A 26,670-nucleotide genomic window follows, 5' to 3' on the forward strand; every position below is an offset into this window, starting at 1 on the left:
AATTGTCCACCTAACTGGGATACATAGTTAGCATATGACATCATAGGCTTACCTTGTTGAAGTAAAGCCCGAAAATCCTCCTTCAATCACCTCAAGTACTGCAGAGGTAAGAAGCGCGTCACAAATTGATGACGTGGCATGACCTTTGGACAGATTTTGGACAGAGAGGACCCTAGGGAAAGTGGTAGAGAAAGTTTTGCCAACTTACAGACCCTTTCCGACAGGGCCTAAACTAAAGATTTTAATAGATTATAAGTTGTTCCAACTTATGGACACTTGCCGACAGGGCCAAAGGGACACAAGGATTAAAAACTTGCCCAGAAAACGCTTGGAGTTGATGACGTGGCTGGTTGTATGGACGCCCGTGATCTGCGCTGTTGGCGTGGCAGGTGTACGGAATTTCGCAAATTGTGCTGGCTGCTTTGGGCGCTAGCTTTTGGCACCAGATGATTTTTGAAGTGAAGATTTTAATGTAAACTGCTTTTCCAAGGCCAAGGGCCTTCAAATAAGACCCTCTCTCTTGCTCATTCAGAGTTGGCGAGCCAGTGATCAGAGGAAAGCCCAGAGCACTTGTACTTGCTCAATTAATTTAATACAAAAAGAAATACCGAAAGGGGCACCAGTCTTTGGGGCCAATCTCTCTAGGCACAGAATTACAGCGGGCCGTGTCGACTCAATTGAACTGTGATTGAATTGTGTGAAGTGTTTTAAGTAAATCGTGACACATTCTAGACTTGGGGTGTCCAAGTTTGTTATAGTGGTCATACATCATTTATCTTTTCTTTAATCTGGAAAGGGCCATGATATCTCATGCTAAGCTTTGGAAAAAGCCGCTCCTTTCCCTTTCGTTTCTATAGGGGTGCCTTCTCAAAACGTAAGAGCACCCAATTATCTTCCTTCAACTTCAAGTCGCGTCGATGTCGATCCGTTGCCTTCTTGTGCCATGCTTGAGACTTCTCTAGAGCCTCGCGAACCTTGGCAAAAGCATTGTCCAAATCCCTCGTGTACTGATCGGCTTCAAAAATCTTGTCTTTTGTGCGTAGAAAGCAAGGGACCTTCTTAGCACTTTCGATTACTTCAAATGGCACCTTCCCGTCGAAGAGTGAACCGTATTATTGTAGGCAAATTCCACCAAAGGGAAATATTTTTCCCATTGAGTCTTCTGATCAGAGATGTAAGACTTCAATAAATCCAAAACCACTGAATTGGCTATCTCAGATTGCCCATCTGTCTGCGGGTGGAAAGATGACGAGAACAGCAACCGCGTGCCAATGTTCTCCCAAATAGCCTTCCAAAACCAACTCATAAATCGGGGATCTCTGTCGGAAATAGTTGAGTAATGAATAGCCTCGCTAAATGATCCGGCTTGACTGTTTCCTTTATTGGAATGAAGAGAGCTTGCTTGGTAAATGTGTCAATGACAATCTAAATGCCATCGTGCCCACTTTGAGTCTTTGGGAGATCAAAGATGAAATCCATAGCAATGCTTTCCGAGGGGTGGGTGGGAACGGGTAAAGGCTGTAGTAATTCTTGTGCCTTATGCCTGTCAAACTTAACCTTTTGGCATACTAAACAACTGCGAACAAAATCGTCCACATCCTTTTTGAGTCTCGGTCAATAGAAGTAACGCTCCACACCCTTCAAGGTGGTATCGATGCTGCGGTGACCTGTAAAAGGTGGAGATTGGCACTCTATCAAGACCCTTTCCCTCAGAGGCTGTGTAACACAAACATCGTTTTCTTCATCAAGCAGCCAGTTGATGGGGAGCCTGTTGAGCAACATGAAGCAGAAGAGAGCGAGGAGATACTCGTTTCAAAACAGATTTTGGCACATAAGGAAAGAAAAGTGAAAGGTAAAGTGATTCGGCGGTTCTTAGTGAAATTTAAGAACTATCCGGCCTTGGATGCGAAGTGGATGGAGGAGGAGGACCTAGGAGATACTCCTCAGATTTTGGAACTTTACCTTGAGGCTTTCGGTTTAGCTGCGTATATTCCGAAAGATCTCGCTGATCAGCAGGGTTGAATCTGGTGCAATGGGACTGCACAAGAGGAGAGTCACTCCGCTCCTTTGTCACAGATTACCTTGATGGAATAGAGTCACTGATTTTCCTTTGAATTTCAGGGATACTATTGTGCTGACAATATTCTACTGTATGACTATGGATGATGAAAATGGGAATTCCCGAAAGTGAACGTGAATGATGTGTACTCTCTCATGTGATTTGTTTGAGTGCAGGAACTGAAAGACGAAATGACTGTAGCATTTTGGTCTTGAGAATCTCTATAGACATGATGGCAATAAGAATTAGTTAATCCGACATTAGTGAGGTCCGGGATGGATCTAGATGCAATGACTAAATACATTGTTGGCAGTCATGGTCTGAGATTTGGAATGAATTTATTTGTGATTGATTTGATTTGAATGTGATGTGAAGGTTCAGTGACTGTCGTCTTGGTGTAAGTGCTTGATTTGTGTCGTCTAGTATGTCGGTACTTAGAGTTAGTGTGTACTGAACTGCCTTTGTCTGTTTTGCAGGCGTAATCGAGGGCGATTACAATTCTTTCAAGAGGGGGGTATGCCACAAACTGATGACATAGCATGACCTTTGAACAGATCCAGGATAGAGAGGACCCTAGGGAAAGTGGCAGAGAAAGTTTTGCCAACTTACCAAACCTTGGTGCCCCTTTTGGTATTTCTTTATATTGCTTGAACTTAGTACAATGGCGGTACTCGCGCTTTGCACCTTCACCCGGAAGAGTGCTAGAGACTGAGCCCTCTGCACATATTTAAAGGCCCTTGGCCTATGAAAAGCAATTACATGAAAAGCTTTAAACTCAAAAGCATATGACCCAAAAGCTGGCATTGAAAATCAGCCAACGTAAATCACGAAAATCCGTTCAGGCGACATGTCAGCGTAAATTGCGGGATTCCGTACTGTCTGTCACGTTATCAGCAACTACACATTAGAATGTGTTTGTGTGGTCTTGCTTTATTTTATCTTTATCTCTAGGCACTTGGGCCCCATCAGACGGGGTCCCATAAGTTAGTGGGAACTTCTTTAAAAATTTGCAAGTTGGTAAAACTTTCTGCTGCCGCTAGGGTTTAGGCCTCTCGGTCGGAATGTGCAGGTTGGCTCCGTTCTTTAGTGGCTTGACACGTAAGCAGTTTGTGACATGGGCCACCTTGTGGGCGTCCGCCTTCTTCTCCATCCACTCATTCTTCGTCGAGGTGATAGCATCACCCGTGATATGCATGGAAGCCAAGAGAACTTTGTTATTATGAGACTTCCTAACAACCGCAAAATAAGATGTAAATTGATGCCAGCAAGAATAAATGACAATCACATCCATCTTACCGTCATACTTATTGAATGTAATCTTCTCAGGAATTGATTCGTTGATGGTTCGTGTAGAATTGGTCGCCTCTGCAATGGTCTTGGCAAGGCTTTTGTAATCCGGATTTGAGGATGGGGAATCAGATCGGACCGCCAGAGATGTGATGACATCACGCATGGATGCCCTCTCTTGCCTACGAGCCTCGGCTTTGGCCGCCAATCGACGTTCCTCTCGCTTCGTCGTTGCCACACACTCTTGTCGGCGTGCCTCTTCTTGCCGCATCATCATCTCCATCATCATCCGCATCATGGAATCCATGGAATTGGGTGGCAAGGATGGAGGGGTATGGGGAGGACTACTTGGAGGATCCAAAGGAGAAACTTGCTCACCTTTTGAATTGGGGAAGGTCTCCATATCGCTACTATTCTTGACCATGCAAAGATTTTTGTTGTTGGTTCAAGGAAGGTCGTAGGCTTATCTTCGGGACCCAATCTACCTCCTCATTGGTGCACGCCCTGGTATACGATTGGTTGCTATTTTCCGACGCTCAAGGCGCACGGTCCCACACGCTATGGCAGGCTTGTTGTTCCAAGAGTGGGAGGAGTGTCACCGAAACATTGCAAAACCTTTTGGGGATTAGCGGATTACTGCAAAATCTTTAAAGTTTGACTTTACACTTTGACAAATCTTTACTTCTTTCTCGCTTGAATGTGTGCTACTTAGCACGAATGATGGTTCTTTTTATTTCTTTGTAGAGAGAGAATGAGAGAGAGGAGAATGACACCTGATGGGGTCCCAACTAACCTTCTCAAGGGCCTTCGACTCCGTTGCCAATGTGGTATTTGCATTTGATTTTGTAAATGCAATGTACACACATGCAATACCTCAATGCAAACTCTACTGACTCAAGTGGGGAATGTCACCGCAGCAACTCCTCAAAATGAAGCACCTCTGGGGCTGATTTTGTAAGAGTTCGGGTGTGCGGAAGCGTGAGAGAGGAGAGGAGAGAAGAAGACAGAATACAAAACGCTAGATGTGAGAGGAGGGGGACTAATCAGCCCACCATCAACAACAAACCTGCAATGTATAGTGTGCCAAACAAACTGACTGTGGATACCTCCCTGGCCCCTCATATAGGTGCCCAAGGGGGAGGTAGGGCAATGATGCAATGTACACACATGAAATACCTCAATGCAAACTCTACTGACTCAAGTGGGGAATGTCACTGCAGCAACTCTTCAAAATGAAGCACCTCCGGGGCTGATTTTGTAAGAGTTCGGGTGTGCGGAAGAATGAGAGATGAGAGGAGAGAAGAAGACAGAATACAAAACGCTAGATGTGAGCGGAGGGGGCTAATCAGCCCCCCATGACCACCATCAACCACAAACCTGCAATGTACAGTGTGTCAAACAAACTGACTGTGGATACCTCCCTAGCCCCTCATATAGGTGCCCAAGGGGGAGGTAGGGCAATGCATAAAGAAACCCCACGACCTAGCATAGGATGGGCAGCCGGACAGTGAAGTGGGTGGCCAGTCGTCGACATACTAGCCGTACATGTATGTCCTAGACCTGAGTGAAGTAGCAGGTGGTGTAAGTCTGACACCCCCTCTCAGCACCGCATGAAGCCGAAGATGTGAGGCAAATGATGAAGATGTCTGCTGCGATGTTTGCAGTAGTCTGGGGTGTCCCAACCTTCGAGAGATCTGCATGGTAAAGTGCCGGAACGAGCAGTGTAGCAAACTGTTGTACTCCGCTAATGTAGTGTCAAGGTTTTGTGTGAAGGTCCCGAATTGAGTGTGAAGACCACTCCTTGTCGTGAAAGGAGGGCCAATAGGCCTGCAAGTGTCCTGCCCAATAGGATCTATGGTGTCTGTAGTCAAACCATATGGAGAAAATGGGGTAGCCTAGGAATCGTCATGAGAGTGATCGGAAGCCTGTCAATGCATGAACCTGTAACCCAATGTGGCCAGGCGGCTAAGCTGTGAAAAACTTCAGGAAGGCTAGATGTAGCAACCTACTCCGTAAACGTCCTCCGAAACAAGGAAAGCCAGGCTAAACAGTTAGCATTGTAGAAGCTACCGTAAGCTGCAGCAGCCACCGATAGACCGCACGGGATGGTGTCTTGTCAGTAGGTAGGGTAATCCAAGATGAGGGGAATGCCAGACTCAATAGTCTGCGTTGTGAAGGGCCTCTGAGAAGAGGTGTGGTTGGACCAAGTTGTCTGCACCGTAATCATCCTGTATGAAGTAGGGAAGCTAGACTGAGCAATCTGTGTTGTGAAGATCCTCTGAGAAGAGGAAAGGCCAGACCAATCTGTTTGCGCCGTCTTGCCTGTATCTCTTGCCTCCAATCCTCCGGTGTCAACCAAAACAAAATCCACGCCAACAATGCCACCAAACCGCATCGCGGTGTGGCTCTCAATGTAAATGAGTTGGGAGTAGCCTACTGCCCAGGTCGGGGGATAAGTCTGCTTTAAGTTAGCGAGGGTGAGTGTAAGTAACTCTGAAGGTAGCAATCCAAATGATCAGGAGTGTAGAAGAGCAATTGCACTACCATCCAAGCCAAGCTCTGGGTGACTCCGGATGTAGTCGCGGGATGCCTGATCTCCCGCATCCCACGGGTAAACTCTTCAAGAGAGGTTAAAGCACTGAAGTCCCACTCCAGTCTATAAATCCAAGCAATGAACCTGTCCAAGAAGACATTCAAGATCCTCTCCCTAAGTCCATGTAGATGCTCTTGTGTAAGTGAGTGATCTGACGTGTCGAGGTCAAGTGATTAGTGTCTGTCCACCCAAGATGGTGGTGTCTTCTCTGGGAATGTCGGAATCCCATATGCCATGAGCATGGCCATATCTCGTGTGAACTCCTATGATGAGTGCATAGGTGTGTCTATAGCAACCACAAGTCACCACCCCCTCTAGAGTGCGCAACCATATTGTCAAACATGTAAACGACAATGCTATCCACAAACTAAGTGAGCTATATGATACAATGCTGAAGGTGCGTATAGCAAGGAAACGAATCAAATTGTTCAAAAAGCGTGATTAGAGATTGAGATGGAGGGCCATAGTTTGGATCGACAGGTTAGTGATGATGAAGAGGTTGATGGAGGAGATGTAGAGATAGTGCTAGACCAAGGGTAGTTATAGAGTGGCACATGCCAGAGGATGTGCAGGTTCAGAGGACTTTGAGTCCACAAGGAGAAACATGGGAAAATAATCAAGTCCACCTTGAGGCTTGTAAGAAATTCAAGAAAGCTGGTTGAGAAGATATAGAAAAGGAAAAGTACTTTTGGAATTTTGCAAGAAATAGTGTAAATACCGCTAAATCTTGAGGTTAAAGGGATTTGTGTATGTTCAAGATAAAGGATTTATCAGAAAACTGCTTTGGCACATGGACTTTTGAGCACTTGGCTTTTGGCTTTTGGACCCAATGGCCGCCCGATATTGGATATTTGGCAAAGTGAAAAAGGCTTTTAGGTTTTGAACATAATGACATTCCAACTTAATGATAGAGCTTGTATCTCTTTGGTCACCCAATGACGTCTGGATAGCTTGGGCTTTTTGTCACAATGGCCGCGCAACGTTTTTTGGGGGCTTGGCTTTGGGCATTACTTGGCTTCACACATTAGTTCGGCTTTTGCACCAAATGAAGGCCGCCCATATTGTTAATAAGGCATAAGGTAAGGTGAATCGGTTGAATCAAATGCAAGGATATGGCGTGAATAGTTGAGATGCCTCTTGTGCTTTTAGAGCTTGCAAAAGCTGCTATAAAGCTTGGATTGGGAGACTACAGAAATGAAAAATCTCCTAAAGGGCTGGGCGATGCTTTTTGGCACTACCGGCAGAAAATGCCATGCCGTCCAAGTTGTGGGCTGCCAAGCCATTAGAGAGCTATCCCATGCGGATTTGGTAAAGCAAAAGCAAAGTAGATTAGCTTTTAAGGAGTTTTTAGCTTTCATTAGGATAATCTAGGAGCTATTTATAGGACGCCTCAATGCTTGTTGTATTCATTTAGAAAGGATTCGAGTGGGAAGCAAACTCAGAGTAGGAAGCGAGAGAAGAGCAACTCAGTGGAAACCCGAGCAAGCAGGAAAATCTTGTAGTGCTGGGATATTTGCTAATAAATTGTTCGTGTTTAAGGTATCAAAACATTCTTTCGTTCCCCCCCCCCCCCCCCCCCCCCTCAAAAAAAAAAAAAAAACCCTGATCTTTGCGTAAAGTGGTGTAACTAGATGCCCGGCACCTTTCCCTTGACGAACCCCCTTATGGAGTTTTTCCTCGACAACGTGCACACACACACACACACACACACACACACACACATACACACAAGCCAAATAAAAGGTGCTTATTTTTGTTCTTGAAGTTTTCAGCTCTAGTAATTCAGCCCCTCCTTTCATGAGTAGAAGCTATTGAATTAGGATAGTGGCCTATTGGAGCAAATCATAGACATTTGGCTCAATACAAAGTAGGACTTGGTAAATGTGGAGGACCCTGAGAGCTTGGGTGATTATGCCCATGTGTGACAGATTTAATGATCCTAGAAGATACAGAGGAGTCAACCCTTGCCTTTCATGAGTAGAAGCTATTGAATTAGGATAGTGGCCTATTGGAGCAAATCATAGACATTTGGTTCAATACAAAGTAGGACTTGGTAAATGTGGAGGACCCTGAGAGCTTGGGTGATCATGCCCATGTGTGACAGATTTAATGATCGTAGAAGATACAGAGGAGTCAACCCTTGCCTTTCACGAGTAGAAGCTATTGAATTAGGATAGTGGCCTATTGGAGCAAATCATAGACATTTGGTTCAATACAAAGTAGGACTTGGTAAATGTGGAGGACCCTGAGAGCTTGGGTGATCATGCCCATGTGTGACAGATTTAATGATCGTAGAAGATACAGAGGAGTCAACCCTTGCCATGCCTTGTGAAGATGGCGCCAGATCCTCTCTAACCCCCCTCTAACCTCTGTTTCTTATAATTTGTCCTTAAAAGAGGTAGATTTGTATATCCTACAACTTTAGGCAATGCTTGTGCTATATTTTCTCTCTAGCCTCACTTCCTGAGAATTTTTGTAGATCTTAGAATTCTTGGCATTGGGTCCTTATGTGCAGTTTTATGTCCAGTTGGCTCCTTTTACAATTGTTTCTGAGACAGTTGCTTTGTCTCTTCATAAATGTTTCCTTTTTGGTAAGTTTCTAGAAACATTGTTTGGGTAGACGTCGTGTGAGAAAATTCTTTTAGTATGTGAGAAAACTCTCTTAGGATACGCATGTTTGGGTGATATGGTCAGGCATTACAAGTGCTCGAAGGCGCATTATTGCAGCTGTTCGGTGTACAATTCGCATTGAAACTCCTATTGCAAAAGATGGCCAGCTCTTAGTTTCTGAAGACTACCTAAGATTTCTTGTACAATTTGCAAATGAGAAAATGTTGAGCAATAGTCAGAGGATTGAGAGATTCTTTTGTGCATTCATAAATCAGGTATCGACCTTAAATTCTTTCTGCTCTGCGTTTCTTCTTTGCTTTCATATTTTCTGGTGTTGCATTAGGGTTAGTTTTTCTTTTTGCAGGTGGAGGGCCTGGTGCACAAAGAAGCTCCAGATTCTATCTGTGAAGCCAATAAGACACAAGTAGCCAAGTCTGAAACTCAACTTCGCCCTCGTAGCATAAAGAAATCAAAGGGATGCGACACACAAGCGAGGAAGTTTCTAGATCTGGAAAGACGACAAGTGGGATTACTTTTGAGACTTGATGAAGTGGAGGCATCATTTTTTGGCCCGAATTCAGGACATGTGGGTGTAAGTAAGTCCTTTTGTGGCATGGAAAATGTTTCAAGTAGAGAGTGCAAGGACACCTCTTTAGAGGCTGTGTGTCAGCTGAAATTGTCACTGAAAGACCAGCTTACCATCTTAAACACTGCAGCTCAAGTCCATCAAAGAACTGTTCGTCCTTCAAATGAAAGAGGTAGGTAAGGTTCCTGAGAACTTTACAGATAAGTTTGATTAGCTTGATATCGGCTCGTAGTTATGCTGGATTGTTGGAATGTTATTGATCAGTGTTGGGACTAATCCCATTGACATCTCACACTACACAGGCGTTGAACTTCTTAGATTTGTAGATTCTATCACCATCATGATATTGCATCGAATATGCTCAAAGAGGATAGCTAATTGTGGGCCTGTCCTAATGACTTGTTTTCTTGTCTGCCATGAATGCTGACTCTTCAGTTTCAGATGTCTCTTGGAGGAGTGGGCCACTATGTGTCGACACGTTTCTCTTGTAGTTGTCAAGAGGACGTCACATTTTTTTTGGCCCAATGACAACTCCAATGATTAGATTCAAAGTGCATGTTTTATAGGAGGGTTCCTTATGGATGAAGGAGGCTGTTTATGATATCATACATGACCAGAAAATGGTAAAGGGGATTGGAGCCCTATGGCTTCGGATTGATAGCCATTGATTGCTAAGAAGATGCAGATAGTGTGGACCTGATGTGCTGCCAAAGATGTGTACAGATCGATGACGATGAAATGCCTGTTTTGGGATGATGGATTTCTCCAAGCAAATTGGAGAGATGGTTGTCCAAAAGAATGCCAAGACTCCAAAGCTAATAGGTTGATATGGATGGCATCTTCCTTTATCGTCATAGCCTGCTAACAAATCCTGATACTCGCAATCAACATCTTCATGTTTCTAGTGCATGTCTTCAATGATGCGATTTATCATGTCGAAGAATTTATGACTGCAAATATCCATGCTAGGAATTTTTTATGTCGAGGTGGTCGAGCGCACACACCAAGTCAACTACAAGCGCACCACAATTGTAACCCCCTGTATACAGTGTCTGCATTTCCTACGCTCAAGGTGCACTGTCCTACGCGCAATGGCAGGTCTTGTAGTTCTCTGAGTGAGAGAAGCGTCCTTGGGCGAAATGCTACAACACACACTCAAACACTAGATTGTGTGTAGAGAGAGAAAAAAATTTAAAAGATTAGCGGATTAGTTTCAAATCTTCAAACCTTTGATGCCAATGTCAATTGCAATGGAATTGAAATGGTGAAGATCTAGGTTTTACACTTCCACAAATCTTTACTTATTTCCTTGCGTTAACGATTTCTTTTAGCTTGAATGATGGTTTCTTTTACTTCCCTTGAAGAGAGAGAGAGAGAGAGAGAGAGAGAGAGAGAGAGAGAGAGACCCAATGGGGTCCCAACCAACCTCTCAAGGGCCCCCCACACCGCTGCTGCTGATGTGGTAATTGGTTTTGATTGTGTAAATGGAAAGTACACACATGCAATACCTCAAGCGCATACTCTACTGACTCATCGAATGCTCCCATTGTTATCCATACCGACTTCATCATCATCTACATTTCCAGTCATGCATTGTGCGACGGATCGGCTGCGTTTTTGCAGCCAGCTTTCAGCCCTCGATTCCTCTCACATCAAGAGCGCAAATCAGCCCAGTTCTACCCCTAGGTGGCCATCAACAGCCCCTCATCGAGACAGATCCAAAAATGCATCAAATCAACGTGTTGGTCAAGTCGGTTTGTCAAATGGGCACAAAATAGCGAGTTATTGTCGGAAAACTCCCATGTGCGCACATTTGCACATTTCTCCCGAGCTGGCTTTAAAAGCCCTATATAAGGAGCACATGGGCTAGCATTGTGCACATTCTAGTGTTTTGCAATCAGCCAGCCCAGCGTTTTTGCTCCAAGCAGCAGATCAGCCTAGCACTACCCTTGGCAATAGATCGGCCCAGGGTTTTCAGATTTCAACCCTCTCTCGCCGGAACAGGCCCGGATCTGCTACCGCTAGCCTCTCCGTTGCAGCCCGTTACTTCTGCAGCCCATTGAGCCTCTTCTTGGCCATTCCCCCACTGCATCGAGTGCTCTCATTGTTGCCTCTTCTCAATCATTCCCTCGCGGTGAACGCGAAATGTTGCCTTGGTAACTCTTCAAGATGAAACACCTCCGGGGCAGGATTTGATGCACCTTTGGATTTGTCTCGATGTGGGATTGTTGATGTCCACCAAGGGGTAGATCTCAGGCTGATTTACACTCCCAATGTGAAAGGAATGAAGGGCTGAAAACGCAGACCTCGATGAGGCTCAATGGCCTGTCGAAGGTCCAGGCTGCAGCAAGGGAGATGGCCACCGTAGATCCAACCAATCTCCAGCGAGGAAGATGTGCCAAAAGCTGAAAATGCTGCTATAGAAAATGTTGGGGTTGATTTGCAATATAGAGCCAAAAACGCGAGGACATGCAAATGCAAAATGCTGGGCTGATCTTTGATAGCGCTCCAACTTACGAGGAAAACGCTTAACTGAGGGCCTCCATTACATGGACTCTTTAGGTCAAATTGGGAAATTTGTGCAAGGGCGGGAAATATGCAAATGTGTGCACATGGGAGTTTTCTGACGATAACTCACTATTTTGTGACCCTTGACGAACAGACGGGACTGACACGTTTCTTTAACCGAGACCTACATGCACGTCATGTTAGATGCCCACCAAAGTGTAACAACATTTGTCAAAACGCTTGTACAGTCCATTTATGCAAGAGGGTTACAAAACTGGAAAACCCTCTAACAGACTCGTCCGAACATGCAAGTCTTGCGACAAGCTCACAAAACTACCGGTACTAATCCTCCCAGAATGCTAGACACTCCTATCTAGGGATGGATGCAAAATTGGTTGTGGTAGTTGATGAAGCATGTCCATTTGGTACAAAAGCCATGTGCACGTGACAACCGAAATGGGCAAATCTACTTCCTCCACAAGAACATCAGGAGCTGGGTTGAAACCATGGCCAACTATCGAAAATGAGCCTTGTGTCACAAGGCTGTGACGACCACTAACCTTAGTTGTTGGTTTCTTTCCCTTGATTTTTATTTACTTTTTGGGACCCTCTTTTTGAAGTCACAAATGGTCGGACATTGTGTGGCCAATGTGAAACGGCCGACAGCTGAGAGTTTCACCCGTAGCAATAAAGGCTAGGTCGCCACGAGTTGTCCTAGGTGTCCTTAGGCCCCTCAGCAAAGGTCCATAAGTTGGAACAACCGGTCACCAAAGGAAAGTACCTGACAGTTGGGACACATTGCATTTTTGGATGTGGTCCCAATGGGGATAGATGGTCAGAAGACCAGTGGGAGCCCAACAGAAGCATCTCCTAAAAAATAGGGAACTGCTATTTTGGGCCATGAAATCTGTTCGCGTCATTATCTCCAGAATGACAAGGGGAACATTTTAGAACTTTGCTGCAAAGTCAACTGGGCAACGAGTCGGGAAATTTTTAAGCGGTAACCCCGAAACAGGAAATTGCTTGTAAACGTGCCAAGTGGCACAATTTGGTGCATTTTCCTCTTGCAAAAAAATGGGCGCTGAATTTTAAGCTGAGAGGAGCTTCATTTGCAGCTTGCCACAGGTTAAGAGCTATTGACTGCAAGCTTTCCCTCTCATTACTACACCTCACACTGCTCTCTCTCTTTCCTACTTGTAGTAATGTGATGCCCCATAAGAGGGCTCTTCATTTGACTCATGTACAGCTGTGCGGTTACATGCGTTTTTGCTAAGGCAAGAGCCTCCCTCAGCAGGAACATGAGTAGCTGACTGCTGCTCCAAAAGCAGGCACCGGTGAGGGTGATAACCTCACCGTACAAGTGCGATGTCGCGCTGGTTATGTGCTGTATTTTGACTGTTTTTCAGCCATATGGACGCCAGAACCCTTGGGAATAGTGTCCTACTGCTAGAGGGCAGTTCCGGGACTGTTTAGGGCTGAAAACAGGGCAAAAACCCATAAATACGGCATGCTGAATTTACTGTTTTTGGGCAGGAATCAGAGGGTTTATATCCGTAGAAGCAAGTTCCAACAGGGGAATTGGTTTCGAGCAAGTTTTGGGCTGTTATGCTGCCGAAATTTTGCCAGAACAGGTGGTATCTAGCTGGATACAGGCAAATAATTCCCAGGACTCTTCTTTGTAAGTACCCTCTTAAAGAATAAAGAAATACCGGAAGGGGCGCCAATTTTGGGGCCTACAGGTTGTCGGCGTCTGCTTGGAGCATTCTAGCTTCCGAGCCGTGTGTGTGCTTTAAGTGTTAGTTCCCGTTGCAGGTTACTTTTCAAAAGTACTCTGTGTGTGTGTGTGTGTGTGTGTGTGTCTAAAGTAAAGAATTTTGGGTGAAAGCCAAAGCCTGCTGCGCCACGGGGCGGTTTCACCCCCTCTGGAGATAGAGGCGCTTACCAGATTAGTCTTGTTGTATTTGCCTTCAGGCCAAGTGAGAGGCGTTCAGTTTTATTTCTCTTTGTAACCCCTCTCACTCACTCTAGGGTTGCCATTGAATTTGCAGAAGAGGGGGAACAAACCTTAATCAACTCTCCGGGGGGAAGGGGTCTCCTAGGATTGGGGGTATTAGAACGATGTCACTCCCGAGTCCCAGCTTCAGTGTTGCCAAAAACCAACTTGGCTGGTTCAAGGAAACGCTTTGTGGCTGCACTTGCTTCCAATACACCACTTCAACTTATGAACAGAACAAGAGAAGCTAGGAAGAATGGGGGGGTGATAGTTGATAGGGGAGGAAAGGATTTACCATGAGAGACTTCAAGAATGCAACAGTGGCTTCCTTGACATAGAGGACACGTATTTTGCTTACTACACACACACACACATTCTATACGCATGGCGATTATTACCTTTGTTTTTAAAAGAAATATCAATTATAAAAACATTTTCAAGTTTAGTTTCTTTTTTCATTCATAGCGCATGATAGGTCAATTAAAATGACCCCAAAGGATGTTAACGAAGCCTTTCTTTCTTTGTTGGTGTGTGTGTGTGTGTGTGTGTGTGTGTGAGTGAGAGAGAAATGAAATGTAATATTAAGGTCTTCAAAAGGCCAAAATGACCTATGAGACCAAAAGGTTACATGTGGTGAATCTAATACTGGGTACAAAAAGTACAAAGAACTGAAAAGAAAATAGTGGGTAGGGGGGTAGGGGTGGGGTGAAAGCTTATACAAAGGGGGGTTGAGCTGATACAATGGAGTTCTTAGTGGCATCATATACATATACATCAGTATCCAAAAGGACAGCTCCTATGTCGCGCCAGTATGGTATGGATCCTCTGACACAATCTGCGCTGATGTCGAGAGGGCTCCCCTCGTGCGTGGGCAACGGGACCTCCCCAACTCTATTGTCCGATCAAGCAATATGCCTATGGTGCCTTTGGAGCTGCGCTGCTGTGGGGGCTGCTCAAACTCCTCTGTCTATGACTAAAAGAAATCTGTAATCTGCCGCTTTCGTTGGATCTTTGTCATTGTGCCCCTCTTCAAGAGGTCCTCTCTGTGTCTGCGAATCTCTAGTAAGTATAATCCGAGGCATCTCTAATCTTGGTATCTCATGACTCTAGAAAGTGGTCCAAAACCCTCTCTGAATAGACAATGAATGCGGCCTCGTATCTCATAGAGGATGTGCGTATCTGACCAATAGCACATTGTGTGTGTGTATATGTGTGTGTGTGTGTGTGTGTGTGTATATATATATATATAGATAGATAGATAGATAGATAGATAGATAGATAGATAGATAGATAGAGAGAGAGAGAGAGAGAGAGAGAGAGAGAGAGAGAAATGAAATGAAATGATATGTTAATGTCTACAAAAGGCCAAAATGACCTATGAGACCAAACTGATTACAATGGTGAGTATAGTACCAAGTTTGGGTACAAACAAAGAAAACTACAACCTAGAAACTGAGATAGGAGTGCTACCGACTCCTATGGGTGGCTGGTAAGCTGAGCAATGGTATAATGCCACAAAGGTACAAGGTGGGGATAAGTGTCACTATGATACAATATAGTAGTATCTATCCTGATCGATACTCTGGGTGTCTTGCTAGAATTCTGTGGATCCTTTGTCGCAATCTCCGTCGGTGTTGCGTGGCTCCCCTCCTCAGTCGTGGTCATCTCAATCTCCCCAACTCTATAGCTCGGTCAATGAGAGTACCACTGGTGTGTGTATGGGTGGGAACCGAGCTCTGTGGTGGTGGTGGCCCCTCTGCCTCTATGGTACTCGGACTGAAGAAATCTGAGATGCGTCTCTGGGATTGTCTCTGTCTATGCCCTCTCAATAGAGAGTCTCTATGTCTCTGTATCTTAAGTAGAAATAATCAGAGACATCTCTCATCCTGATATCTTATGACTCTATCTAACGAGTCAAAACCATCTCTGAATAAGCAGTGAGAGCGTCCCCGTATCTCATAGTAGACTGTGCAATGACATATGTAGTGAAGCTCTGTCTCTGGCTCTGCATGGCATAACTTACATATCCTATTGTCTGCTTGTGTGCCTCTGAATCTACCTGTCTCAATCCCAAGCTGGTGTGAAGATGTGCGTATCTGGCCTATGGCACATCGTAACCCATGAGATAGATGTGTGTCCATGTAGCTGGGCCGTGTGACAAATCCGTCTGTCGTGAGTTGGAGAAGATGCTCTCTATAGAAAGCCCTCTTCGTACCCAACTCCCGTGATGGCTCTATCCATGTCCTCCTGGTATGAGGCTGGATAAGATCGTGCCGAATGAATCTAGTAATCTCCATCCGCGTAAGAGCCAAAGATGTGCATCAAGAGAATACTGGAAAGGGGGCAGCCCGTCCATGCTGAAACCATGCCTCTGAAACCATGAGCTCATCTGTGCATACCAACATGATGTGTCTCCTTGTAATGCCAGCTGTCTGGGCGACTCAAGAGCAAGCCTAGCATATCTGTCCTTGGTGGTGTCCCATAAGCTGTGTACAAATGATACTGATCTGGTAAGTGCCTCGATCTCCATAGGTGGGGCAGCCAGCTCCGCTCGTCTAATGTCATGTGGAACTGAGGCCTTGGCTCTAATCAGCCTAGAAATCATAGATACCAAGGGCCTCTCCATATCACTCCATCCAGCACTGTCAACAGATGGTCCCCAAACCTGAACCCCGTAGTGCATAACTGAAGCGAACCAAAGTGTTGAAGAGCCAGAGCTTTGTTCGAGGTTCCTGGAACTGAACTTGCGCACAAATCCTCTCTAAACCGCCTAGGGTTGCATAGGCACGAGTCAATCTAGTGTCTATTGCCACTCTCAGTGTGAACCTCGGTCCACTAAAGACCACCCCAAGATATGTGTATGCATCAGTGTACTCCATACTGTCCTGGCCATATGTGAATGTAGGTGTTGATTTCCTGACCCATTGTGGCGTGGTATTAAATACCATGACCTTGGTTTTACCAAGGTTGACGGACAATCCACTAACCCCTGCAAAACTATGCAATGCGTCCAAATGTCTCTGTATACCCTCTGGTGAGTCTGATATCAACTCGATATCGTCAGCATACAATAAAAGAGGGATCCATGTCCCTGCGAGCTGAGCACCTCTATCTCCTCCTCTGTATATAATCAGAGACCTCATCAACATGCATACCTAATAAAGTAGAGGACAGTGGGCATCCTTGTTTCACTCCGATAGTGGAGTGAACTATGTCAGATATCCCCTTTGGGGTGCGTACTGATGAGCGCGCGGCGGTGTGTGCAAGTGAAAGAGCACGCGAGGAAGTGCAGTGTGTGTGTAGAGAGGGGAGGCAAAGAGCAGCACGAGAGGAAGCACTAGCAGAAGAAGAGGGAGAGAGAGAGAGCTCACGTTTTTGGGGAAAACTCAATAAGTGAGTTTTGGGTTTTCCCACTTTTATTATAAGTGACCTTTAAAAAATGTGTCCAGGTTCAATATGAACCTGGACAAAGTATAAAAGTGTACAAAAAGGGGTTATTTAGGCCTTTAACCCAGGAAAACTCAATAAGTGAGTTTTGGGTTTTCCCACTTTTATTATAAGTGACCTTTAAAAAATGTGTCCAGGTTCCAAAGTATAAAAATGTACAAAAAGGGGTTATTTAGGCCTTTAACTCAACAACCTCCCACTTAAAGGCATAAATGGCGCCTTTAAGCTACGTGACTCCCACCATCTCTATGCATAGATGATGTTGTGCTTTGGGTAAGCACTTAGTGAGAGCATCGGCTGGATTTTGTGATGTATGGACCTTAACCAATGTAATAAGGCCATCCTCAAGCACTTCTCGTATGAAGTGATACCGCACATCAATATGCTTTGTGCGTGCATGAAACATGGCGTTCTTTGCCAGACATATGGCACTTTGGCTATCACAACCAAGCATAGGTGCCTTGGCAGGCAAACCAAACTCACTGCATAGGCGTGCTAACCAAATAACTTCTTTGGAAGCCTCAGTGGCTGAAATATATTCAGCCTCTGTCGTAGACAATGCAACAATCTTTTGCAATCTAGAACACCATGAAACAGCACCTCCCGCAAGAGTAAATACATAGCCACTTGTGGATTTCCGTGTATCCACATCACGAGCCATGTCAGAGTCACAAAATCCCTTCAACTCCATTGATCCTTTACCATAGCAAAGGCATTGGTTTTTAGTCCCTTTCAAGTACCTCATAGTGGACTTCACTGCATCCCAATGCAACCTGCCTGGATTAGCCATAAACCGGCTCACAACTCCCACTGCATGGGCTATGTCAGGCCTAGTAGCAACCATAGCATACATAAGTGAACCACAAGCTGAAGCATAAGGCACACTTTGCATGGCATTGGCTTCTTCCTTTGACTTGGGACAATCATCCTTGGAGATTTTAACATATGGCTGTAATGGCACACCAAGAGGCTTTGCTTCAGCCATGTTAAATTTGTCCAACACCTTTTCAATGTACTTTTCTTGCGACAAATACAATAGGCGCTTGTCTCTTGGCGTGTAACACGCACTCCAAGTATATGTTCAGCTGCCCCAAGGTCTTTCATTGAAAACGCAGATTTCAGCTGCCCTTTAAGAGCATCAACAATGCTTCTTTTCTTTGTAGCTATCAACATATCGTCTACATAGAGCACAAGAATGATAGGGCTGCCATCCTCATCACGTTTGGTATATAAACAATGGTCTGCATGGCTTCTTTTGTAACCATGTTTAAGCATGAAGCGATCAAACTTCTTGTACCACTGTCTACATGATTGTTTCAGCCCATACAAGCTTCTATTGAGCATACATACCAAATGTTCCTTGCCAGGGATAACAAAACCCTCGGGTTGCTTATGTAAAGCTCTTCTTCCACATCACCATGCAAGAAAGCGGTATGTACATCCATTTGGTCCTTTTGCAAATCAAGAGCAGCCACAATGGCAAACAATACACACAAAGTGGTCATCTTCACAACAGGAGAGAACACTTCTTGAAAGTCTATGCCCTTGGTTTGAACATATCCCTTTGCCACAAGCCTTGCCTTATACTTGGGTTTTGCATCAACAGTCTTGATTTTCTACACCCATTTGTTAGGAATAGCCTTCCTTCCTTTGGGCAATTCAACCAAATCTCAAGTATGATTAGCATGCAAAGCTTTAATCTCTTCCTGCATAGCAAGCTCCCACTTGTCGCTGTGCTCACATGTCTTTGCCTCTTTATACGTAAGAGGCTCTCCCTCATCTGTCAACATAATGTAATGCAAAGAGGGGTCATATCGACGCACAGGCCGTCTTTGACGAGTAGACCGCCTCACCCAATGATCCACATTATCCGGCAATGGGTTTACATCAGGTGGCACTACAAAATCATCAACAATGGGCTGCTGTACATCATTTTCAGCACCATTTTCAGCATTGTTTCTTGGCTGCAAATGCCCTTTAGGAGCCTCAATTTGCTGTCCAACATCATCTGGCTCAAACACCACTGGATCATTTACATTTTCAGCCATTTGTGGTGCATCCTGAGGGTCAAAAATAGGCCTAACAGGTGGCTGGTCATGCTGAAATTTCACTCTTTTATGGTCATGCTTTGAGGCACAATTGTTTTGAAGCAGCCTTGCCTCATTAAAAAAAACATCCCGGCTGCGTACAACCCTTTTGAGCTGAGGTAACCAAATCATGTAACCCATTTCGCCTTCTTCACCATATCCCATGAAAAGGCCTTTAATGGACTTCGCATCTAGTTTACTCCTCAACTCAGGTCTAACATGCACAAAAGCTTCACAACCAAAAATGCGTAAGTGATCATATGAAGCAGGCTTGCCAGACCAAACCTCTTCAGGGATGTCACCTTTCAAATACATGTGAGGGGATCGATGGCATATATGCACTGCAATTTTCAAAGCTTCTCTCCAAAATCCATGAGAGAGATTAGCTGTGGACAGCATGCATCTCACCCTCTCACAAAGTGTCCTATTGAATCTTTCAGCCACACCATTAGAAGAGGGGTTGTATGGCACAGTAAGCTCTCTCTTAATGCCCAAATTTTCACAAAACTTATTAAATTCAGCACTTGTGTACTCCCCCCCATTGTCTGTACGCAAGCATTTTAGCTTTCTACCAGTTTGGGTGGTCACAGATGCATGAAATCTCTTAAATGCAGCAAAGGCTTCATCCTTAGACTTAAGCAAATAAACCCAAATTTTCCTAGAATGATCATCAACAAAGGAGACAAAATAACATGCACCACCCATAGACTTAGTAGGCATGCTACATACATCGGAATGCACAAGATCAAGCACACAAGATTTACGAGAGACACCAGAGTAATAAGAACGCTTTACTTGCTTGCCATATTGACATTCATTACAAAAGTCAAGCTTTGTGCCTTAGCATCAAGCTTGTTCAAAGTACAAAGCTTAGAAAGACCCTTTTGGCTCATATGGCCAAGCCTCTTGTGCCACAACTCCATGTGAGAGTTAATTTCAGCCAATGCAATAAACTTGCCCAACACGGCCTTTCCATGCATGCAGTAAAGTGTCCCTTTCTTTGTGCCCTTTACAATCAGCCTTGAGCCTTTAGTCATTTTCCATGACCCTCTCTCAAACAAGATGCTGTAACCATGCATATCCATCTGACCATCAGAAAGCAGACTCTTCTTGATTCCCGGCACATATCGAACATCATGCAAGACAAGCTCATTTGTGCCATCTATGGAGAGATGCACAGTGCCAATACCCTCAATGGAACATGCATGATTGTTTCCAAGGTATACATGGCCACGCTTGCCCGCATCAAAAGTAGAGAAACACTCCTTGATAAGAGTCACATGAAATGAAGCACCGGAATCAACAATCCAAGTCTGGGACAATGCATTATTGACAGTCAATAAAGCATCAATAAGGTCACTCTTGGTGATCTGCATGTCCTGTGAATGAACATTTAGAGAGGCATTAAAGTCATAAGCATCATCATCTGACAAAGTGGCACACAAGATGTCCTCTACATTTGACAGCTCCTCAATCACGACACTAGAAGCCACATTGGCCTTCTCTTTGTCCTTTGAGCTATCCTGTGCATGTGCCTTGACTTCCTTCTTCTCTTTCTTTTTGTCTCCGCCATCCTTTCTTTACTCTTACTCTTACTCCTTTGTGCATTTGTGCATAAGCATTCTTCTTTTCTGTCCTGCCTCTAACCATGTTGGCAGAGCTGCCTCCCTCTCCACTTGCTTTCCTCCTGATTTCTTCATTCAAGATAGAACCCATAACACCATCAAAGGTCAAATTGGGGTTATTGGACAACGAAACCACCAAAGTTTCCCATGACTCAGGTAAGGTCATAAGCAAGAAGATAGCTTTCAGCTTATCATCAAAAGGGGGCAAGCCAGAATCCTGTAATTGCGACAAAGTACCTGAGAACAATGACAAGTGCTCTGCCGCGCTCTTGGACTCATCTAGTTGCATGCCAACAAATTTTCGCATCAAGTGCACTTGGTTGACAGGCGTTGTATTTTCATACATTCCCTTTAACTTCTCCCACACATCAAAAGCAGTCGTGAGACCTTTCACATCAATGACGGTCTCATCTGTCATGGCCATTTTAATGTATGTAACGGCTTTCCTGTTCATGCTAACCCATGCTTCATCTGTCATATTTTGTGGCTTCACCTGTTTAAGTGCCCCTTCACAATCCTTAAGAAATAGGATTCCCTGAATCCTGTCTTTCCAAAGATCAAAACCTGTACCATCAAACCTCCTAATCTCGAAGAGGTTCTTCACATCCGAAGAAGATGAGGCCATAGTTGCACGAAATAAGAGGGATAATACACTGAATTTTTGGGCAAAATGCGCAAAAATCGGAGTATAGCCTCACAGAGATGTGCACAACAGCTCTAAATGGTCACAGGAGCAATTTGGGGCAAATTAGGACGATTTGGGCACAAAATTCAATTCAATTTCTGAAATTTAAGTGCAGGAAATTTCAACGAGCGAATTTGTGCTCGAAAACAGCGAATTTAGTTGTTTTTAGGCTCAGAAGATATACATAAGGCTAATACACAGCCTTTAGAAGCATGTAAGCGCAAAAGCCCCAATTTGTAGCATCAAAATTGCATGAAATTGAGCCACAAATGGTCATACATCGACAAAATTTGTCAAATGTGCGTAGATTGCATCAATTTGCACTTTCCTCAATGTAATCTCACCATAAAAACACTTGCAAAAACCTGCGTAAATCTGAAATTTGCTTAGACCACCTGTTTTAGGGCTTGTTTTTCGGCAATTTCAGGGTTTTCGGGTAGAGGGGACTTAGCAAAAGTATTCCCACACCTTAATACACTATTTGCAAAACCTGTATTTTCGCTGTTATAACCTGTAATTTCCTGTTTTTGACAAATTTCAGCCTGTTTTAGGTCAATTTGGGTTGCCGGGAGCTCTTTAGTGTCCGGGGACGAGTCCTTTGGCGACGAAATTGCAAAATCTCGCGAGAAAGTTGACCTTCGTGGCTGAAATTCAGCGTTTGTAGGTTTGTGGGCAAACCCTAATCGGGCTCTGATACCAGTTGATGAGCGCGCGGCGGTGTGTGCAAGTGAAAGAGCACGCAAGGAAGTGCAGTGTGTGTGCAGAGAGGGGAGGCGAAGAGCAGCACGAGAGGAAGCGCTAGCAGAAGAAGAGGGAGAGAGAGAGAGCTCACGTTTTTGGGGAAAACTCAATAAGTGAGTTTTGGGTTTTCCCACTTTTATTATAAGTGACTTTTAAAAAATGTGTCCAGGTTCAATATGAACGTGGACAAAGTATAAAAATGTACAAAAAGGGGTCATTTAGGCCTTTAACCCAACACGTACATGACACATCACTGAACTGTACAATGCCATAATCTTCCATATCGGCTCTGTGGGTACCCCCAATCCCATTAGTCGGCGCATCAATCTTGCCCTCGGTACTATGTCAAAAGCTTTGCGGAAGTCCACAAAGGTGCAATATATCCGTCTACCATGTGCTCGACCCTCCTCAATGATAGCTCTGAGTGTAAAGACACGATCCAGTGTGGAGAAACCCCTCCTGAAACCAGCCTGTCCAGGTGCCCGTATGCCCATAGTCTCTGCCCAACTACTGAGCCTATGCTCAAGGATCGATGCATACAACTGTGCAAATGTGTGTCCTACCATGATAGTACGGTAATTCCCCGGCACTGGGGGTCTCTTGTCTTGAGGATAGGTACAATAGTAGACAATCTCCAAGACTCAGGAAAGCCCTCACACATGACACGGTTGAACAACCGTGCAAGCATCTCTGCCAACAAGTCCCCAGCATGTATAATGTGCTCTGCTACCAAACCTTCATGATCCTGTGCCCGTCTGGTCTTCATCTTGTCAATGGCCTCCTTTACCATCTCAGTGGTAAAGAAGGTGCTCGTAGCCAGACATGGCTGTGGTGGATCCGGTAGTTGTGACTGTCCTGGTACAATGTATTATTAACATCTTCAAAAGGCCAAAATAACCTATGAGACCAATCTGTTACAAAATGGTGAATCTATATATATATATATATATATATATATATATATATATATATATATATATATATATATATATATATATATATAGAGAGAGAGAGAAATGAAATGAAATGAAATGTTATATTAACGTCTTCAAAAGGCCAAAATGACCTATGAGACCAATCAGTTACAAAATAGTGAATCTAATACCATGTCTGGGTACAAAAGAACTAGAAGTGGAACAAAATACTACTACTACTACTACAATCTAAAACTACGTGGGTGTAGCAGCTGATACAATAGGTACCCGGTAAACTGGATGTAACAGTGTGAGAAACAAAGATGGAAGAAATGGTGAGGATCCATCCTCATCTGCACTCTGGATGTCGAGAGAGTATGGCTCGAATCTTCTGTTGTAGTCTCCGTCGATGCTGTGTAGCTCCTCTCCTCAGTCGCGGTCGTCTGTATCTCTGTAGCTCCAATGCTCGGTCGATGAGAGTGCCAGTAGTGGTCGAATGAGTGTGGGACGAGCTCTGCAGTGGTGGCTGCTCCTCTGGCTGTCCCATATCTAGTGAAAAGAAATCTGTAATGTGTCTCTGGGACTGCCTCTCTCTAGCTCTCCCCAGTAAAGTGTCTCTATACCTGTGTAACTCAAGTAGATATAGTCCAAGACATCTCTGATCCTCATAACTCATGACCCTAGATAGAGGACCAAAACCCTCTCTGAATAAGCAGTGGAAACGCCCCCGTATCTCATAGAACACTGTGCAATGACATATGTAGTGCAACTCTGTCTCTGGCTCTCTCTGGCATAATCGGCATATCCTGCTGTCTGCTGGTATCCCTCTGAATCTACCGGTCTCAATCTCGAGCTGATGTGAGGATGTGCGTATCTGACCAATGGCACAACGCAAACCATGAGACATATGTGTGTCCATGTAGCTGGGTCGAATCACAAACCCATCTCCTGTGAGGTGGAGAAGATGCTCTCTATAGAAAGCCATCTTTGTGCTCAACTCCTGAGGCGGCTCTATCCATGTCCTCCTAGTGTCGAGCTGGATCAGGTCCTGACGAATGAGTCTAGTGATCTCCACCCGTGTAAGAGACAGCGAGGGTGCCTGAAGAGAATACTGGAAAGGGGGCAACCTGTCCATGGTGAAGCCATGCGTCTGAAACCATGAAGTCATCTGTGCATACCAGCATGAAGTGTCCCCCTGTAGAGCTAACTGTCTGGAAGACTCAAGGGCCAATCTAGCATATCTGTCTCTAGTAGTATCCCATAGGCTGTGCACAAAGGACACTGATCTGGTAAGCGCCTCAATCTCCATGGGGGGGGCAGCTAGCTCTGCTCGAATGATCGCGTGAGGTACGGAGGCCTTGGCTCTAATCAATCGGGAGATCATAGATACCAAGGGCCTCTCCATACCTCTCCAACCATCCTGGCCTACAGAAGGTCCCCATACCTGTACCCCATACATCATAGCTGAGGCTACTAAAGTATCAAAGAGCCATAACTTTGTCCGAGGTTCCTGGAACTGAACCTGCGAACACATCCTCTCCAAGCCTCCCAAGGCCGCATAAGCTCTGGTCAGTCTAGTCTTTGCTGCTCTCCCCAAAGAAAACCTCGGCCCAGTGAAGACTATCCCAAGGTAAGTGTATGCATCTGTATACTCCACAATCTCTTGACCATACGTGAAGGTCGGTGCCGATCTCCTGATCCACTGCGGTGTGGTGTTAAACACCATGACCTTGGTTTTACCAAGGTTTACAGACAATCCACTATCCTCTGCAAAACTGTGTAATGCATCCAACTGTCGCTGCATACCCTCTGGTGAGTCAGAGATCAAGACAATATCATCAGCATATAACAACAATGGGATCCACGTCCCTGCCAGCTGGGCACCTCTATCACCCTCTCTGTCAATGTAATCAGACACCTCATCAACATACATACCAAATAGAGTAGGAGACAATGGGCAACCCTGTTTCACCCCGATAGTGGAGTGAACTAAGTCAGATATCCCCTCTGGGGTGCGTACATGTCCCATCACTGATCTGTATAAAGCCATAATCCCCCAAATCAACACTGTGGGCACCCCCATCTCCTGCAGTCTGCGCATCAGTCGAGCTCTCGGTACCATGTCAAATGCTTTGCGGAAATCCACAAAGCTACAATAAATCCGTCTCCCATGTGACCTGCCCTCCTCAATGATAGCTCTGAGTGTCAGAATATGGTCAAGAGTGGAGAAACCCCTCCTGAAACCTGCCTGTCCCTTTGCCCGTACACCCTCACCCTCTGCCCAGTTACTCAACTGCTGCTCAATAATGGATGCATACAATCGTGCCAGTGTGTGTCCAACCATAATAGTGCGGTAATTTCCAGGCTCTGTAGGATCACCTGCCTTGAATATAGGCACAATAGTAGACAACCTCCAAGTCTCAGGTAATCCCTCACACATGGCACGATTGAACAACACTGCAAGAACCTCCATCAGCATATCCCTAGCATGTATAAAGTGCTCCGCTACTAGACCGTCATGATCGTAAGCCCTCCTGGTCCTCATCCTGTCAATGGCTCTCTTTACCATCTCAGTGGTAAAGAAGGTGCTCGTAGGTGGACATGGCTCTGTAGGATCTGGAAGGGGATCCTGCCCAGGAACCGTATATAACGATGTCGCATACTGGCCCCACACATCAGGAGAAGTAATCACTGGGGGAGGGGAGTGCTCATGGAAGAGTCGCCATGCCTCGCCTGAGTCTCTACTCAAGAACAACTGATACAAGTCTCGCTCCATCTGGGCCAGGTAAGCTCGTTTCTTCTTTCGCACAAGGCGCCGGAAAGCAATCCGCGACTGTCTGTAGGTGATGACTCCTAAATGAAGATCCCTCTGAAGCTGGGCTCTCATCTCTCTGCACTCCTCATCATACCAACTATTCTGGGGCATGCTCCCAGAATGTCGCCTCCGATCCGGTTGAGTGTGTGGGTATGCCTCTGATGCTGCATCATGTAGTGTCTCAGTCAATAAAGTAGTGCACTCCTCTACTGAGAGGCCTGGAGCAACTGTGCATAGACGATCCCAGATCGCCTCTGTATAAACCGAGTCATCGACCTCCTCCATGGTCAGTACTCTGGTTGGGCGTCTTGCATGTCGAGATAGAGTGATCTGTATCTTCTGTTGTAGCCTTCGTTGGTAGTGGGAGACCCCTCGAGGTTGTGGGCGTCTGGATCTCCCAAGCTCAGTGGTTTGGTCAAGCAGCGTATCTCTAGTATGAGTAGGCTCTGAGATCTGCTGTAATGACTGCTCCGTTGGCTCTCCTCTGGCTGGTGTAAAGAAATTTGTGATTCGTCTTTGAGACTGTCTTTCCCCTGATGCCCTCAACAAACCCTCCCTAAGTCTGCGCAGCTCTAGCAGGAACAATCCGAGACACCTCTAATCCTTGTATCTCATGAATCTAGAAAAAGGTCCGAAACCTTCTCTGAACAGGCAGTGGAAGTGGCCACGTATCTCATAGTATGGAGGGCAGTGACATGTGTAGTGCAGCTGTCTCTGGCT

At 45.1% G+C, this 26,670-nt stretch overlaps 1 protein-coding gene across 1 annotated transcript in view; it reads left to right on the forward strand.

Annotated features, from left to right (window-relative positions):
- LOC147438898 (Met-10+ like family protein / kelch repeat-containing protein) overlaps nucleotides 1-26,670 on the forward strand; it is a 112,736-nt gene that overhangs the window by 63,006 nt on the left and 23,060 nt on the right. Inside the window, exons 2-3 of the mRNA XM_086484856.1 lie at nucleotides 8,634-8,824; nucleotides 8,914-9,311. Coding sequence (XP_086340982.1) covers nucleotides 8,634-8,824; nucleotides 8,914-9,311 — 589 coding nt within the window. The remainder of the gene's footprint in view (nucleotides 1-8,633; nucleotides 8,825-8,913; nucleotides 9,312-26,670) is intronic.

The sequence above is a fragment of the Adiantum capillus-veneris genome, chromosome 16, assembly GCF_014529385.1.
Source record: "Adiantum capillus-veneris isolate H3 chromosome 16, ASM1452938v2, whole genome shotgun sequence".
Taxonomy (NCBI): Eukaryota; Viridiplantae; Streptophyta; class Polypodiopsida; order Polypodiales; family Pteridaceae; genus Adiantum; species Adiantum capillus-veneris.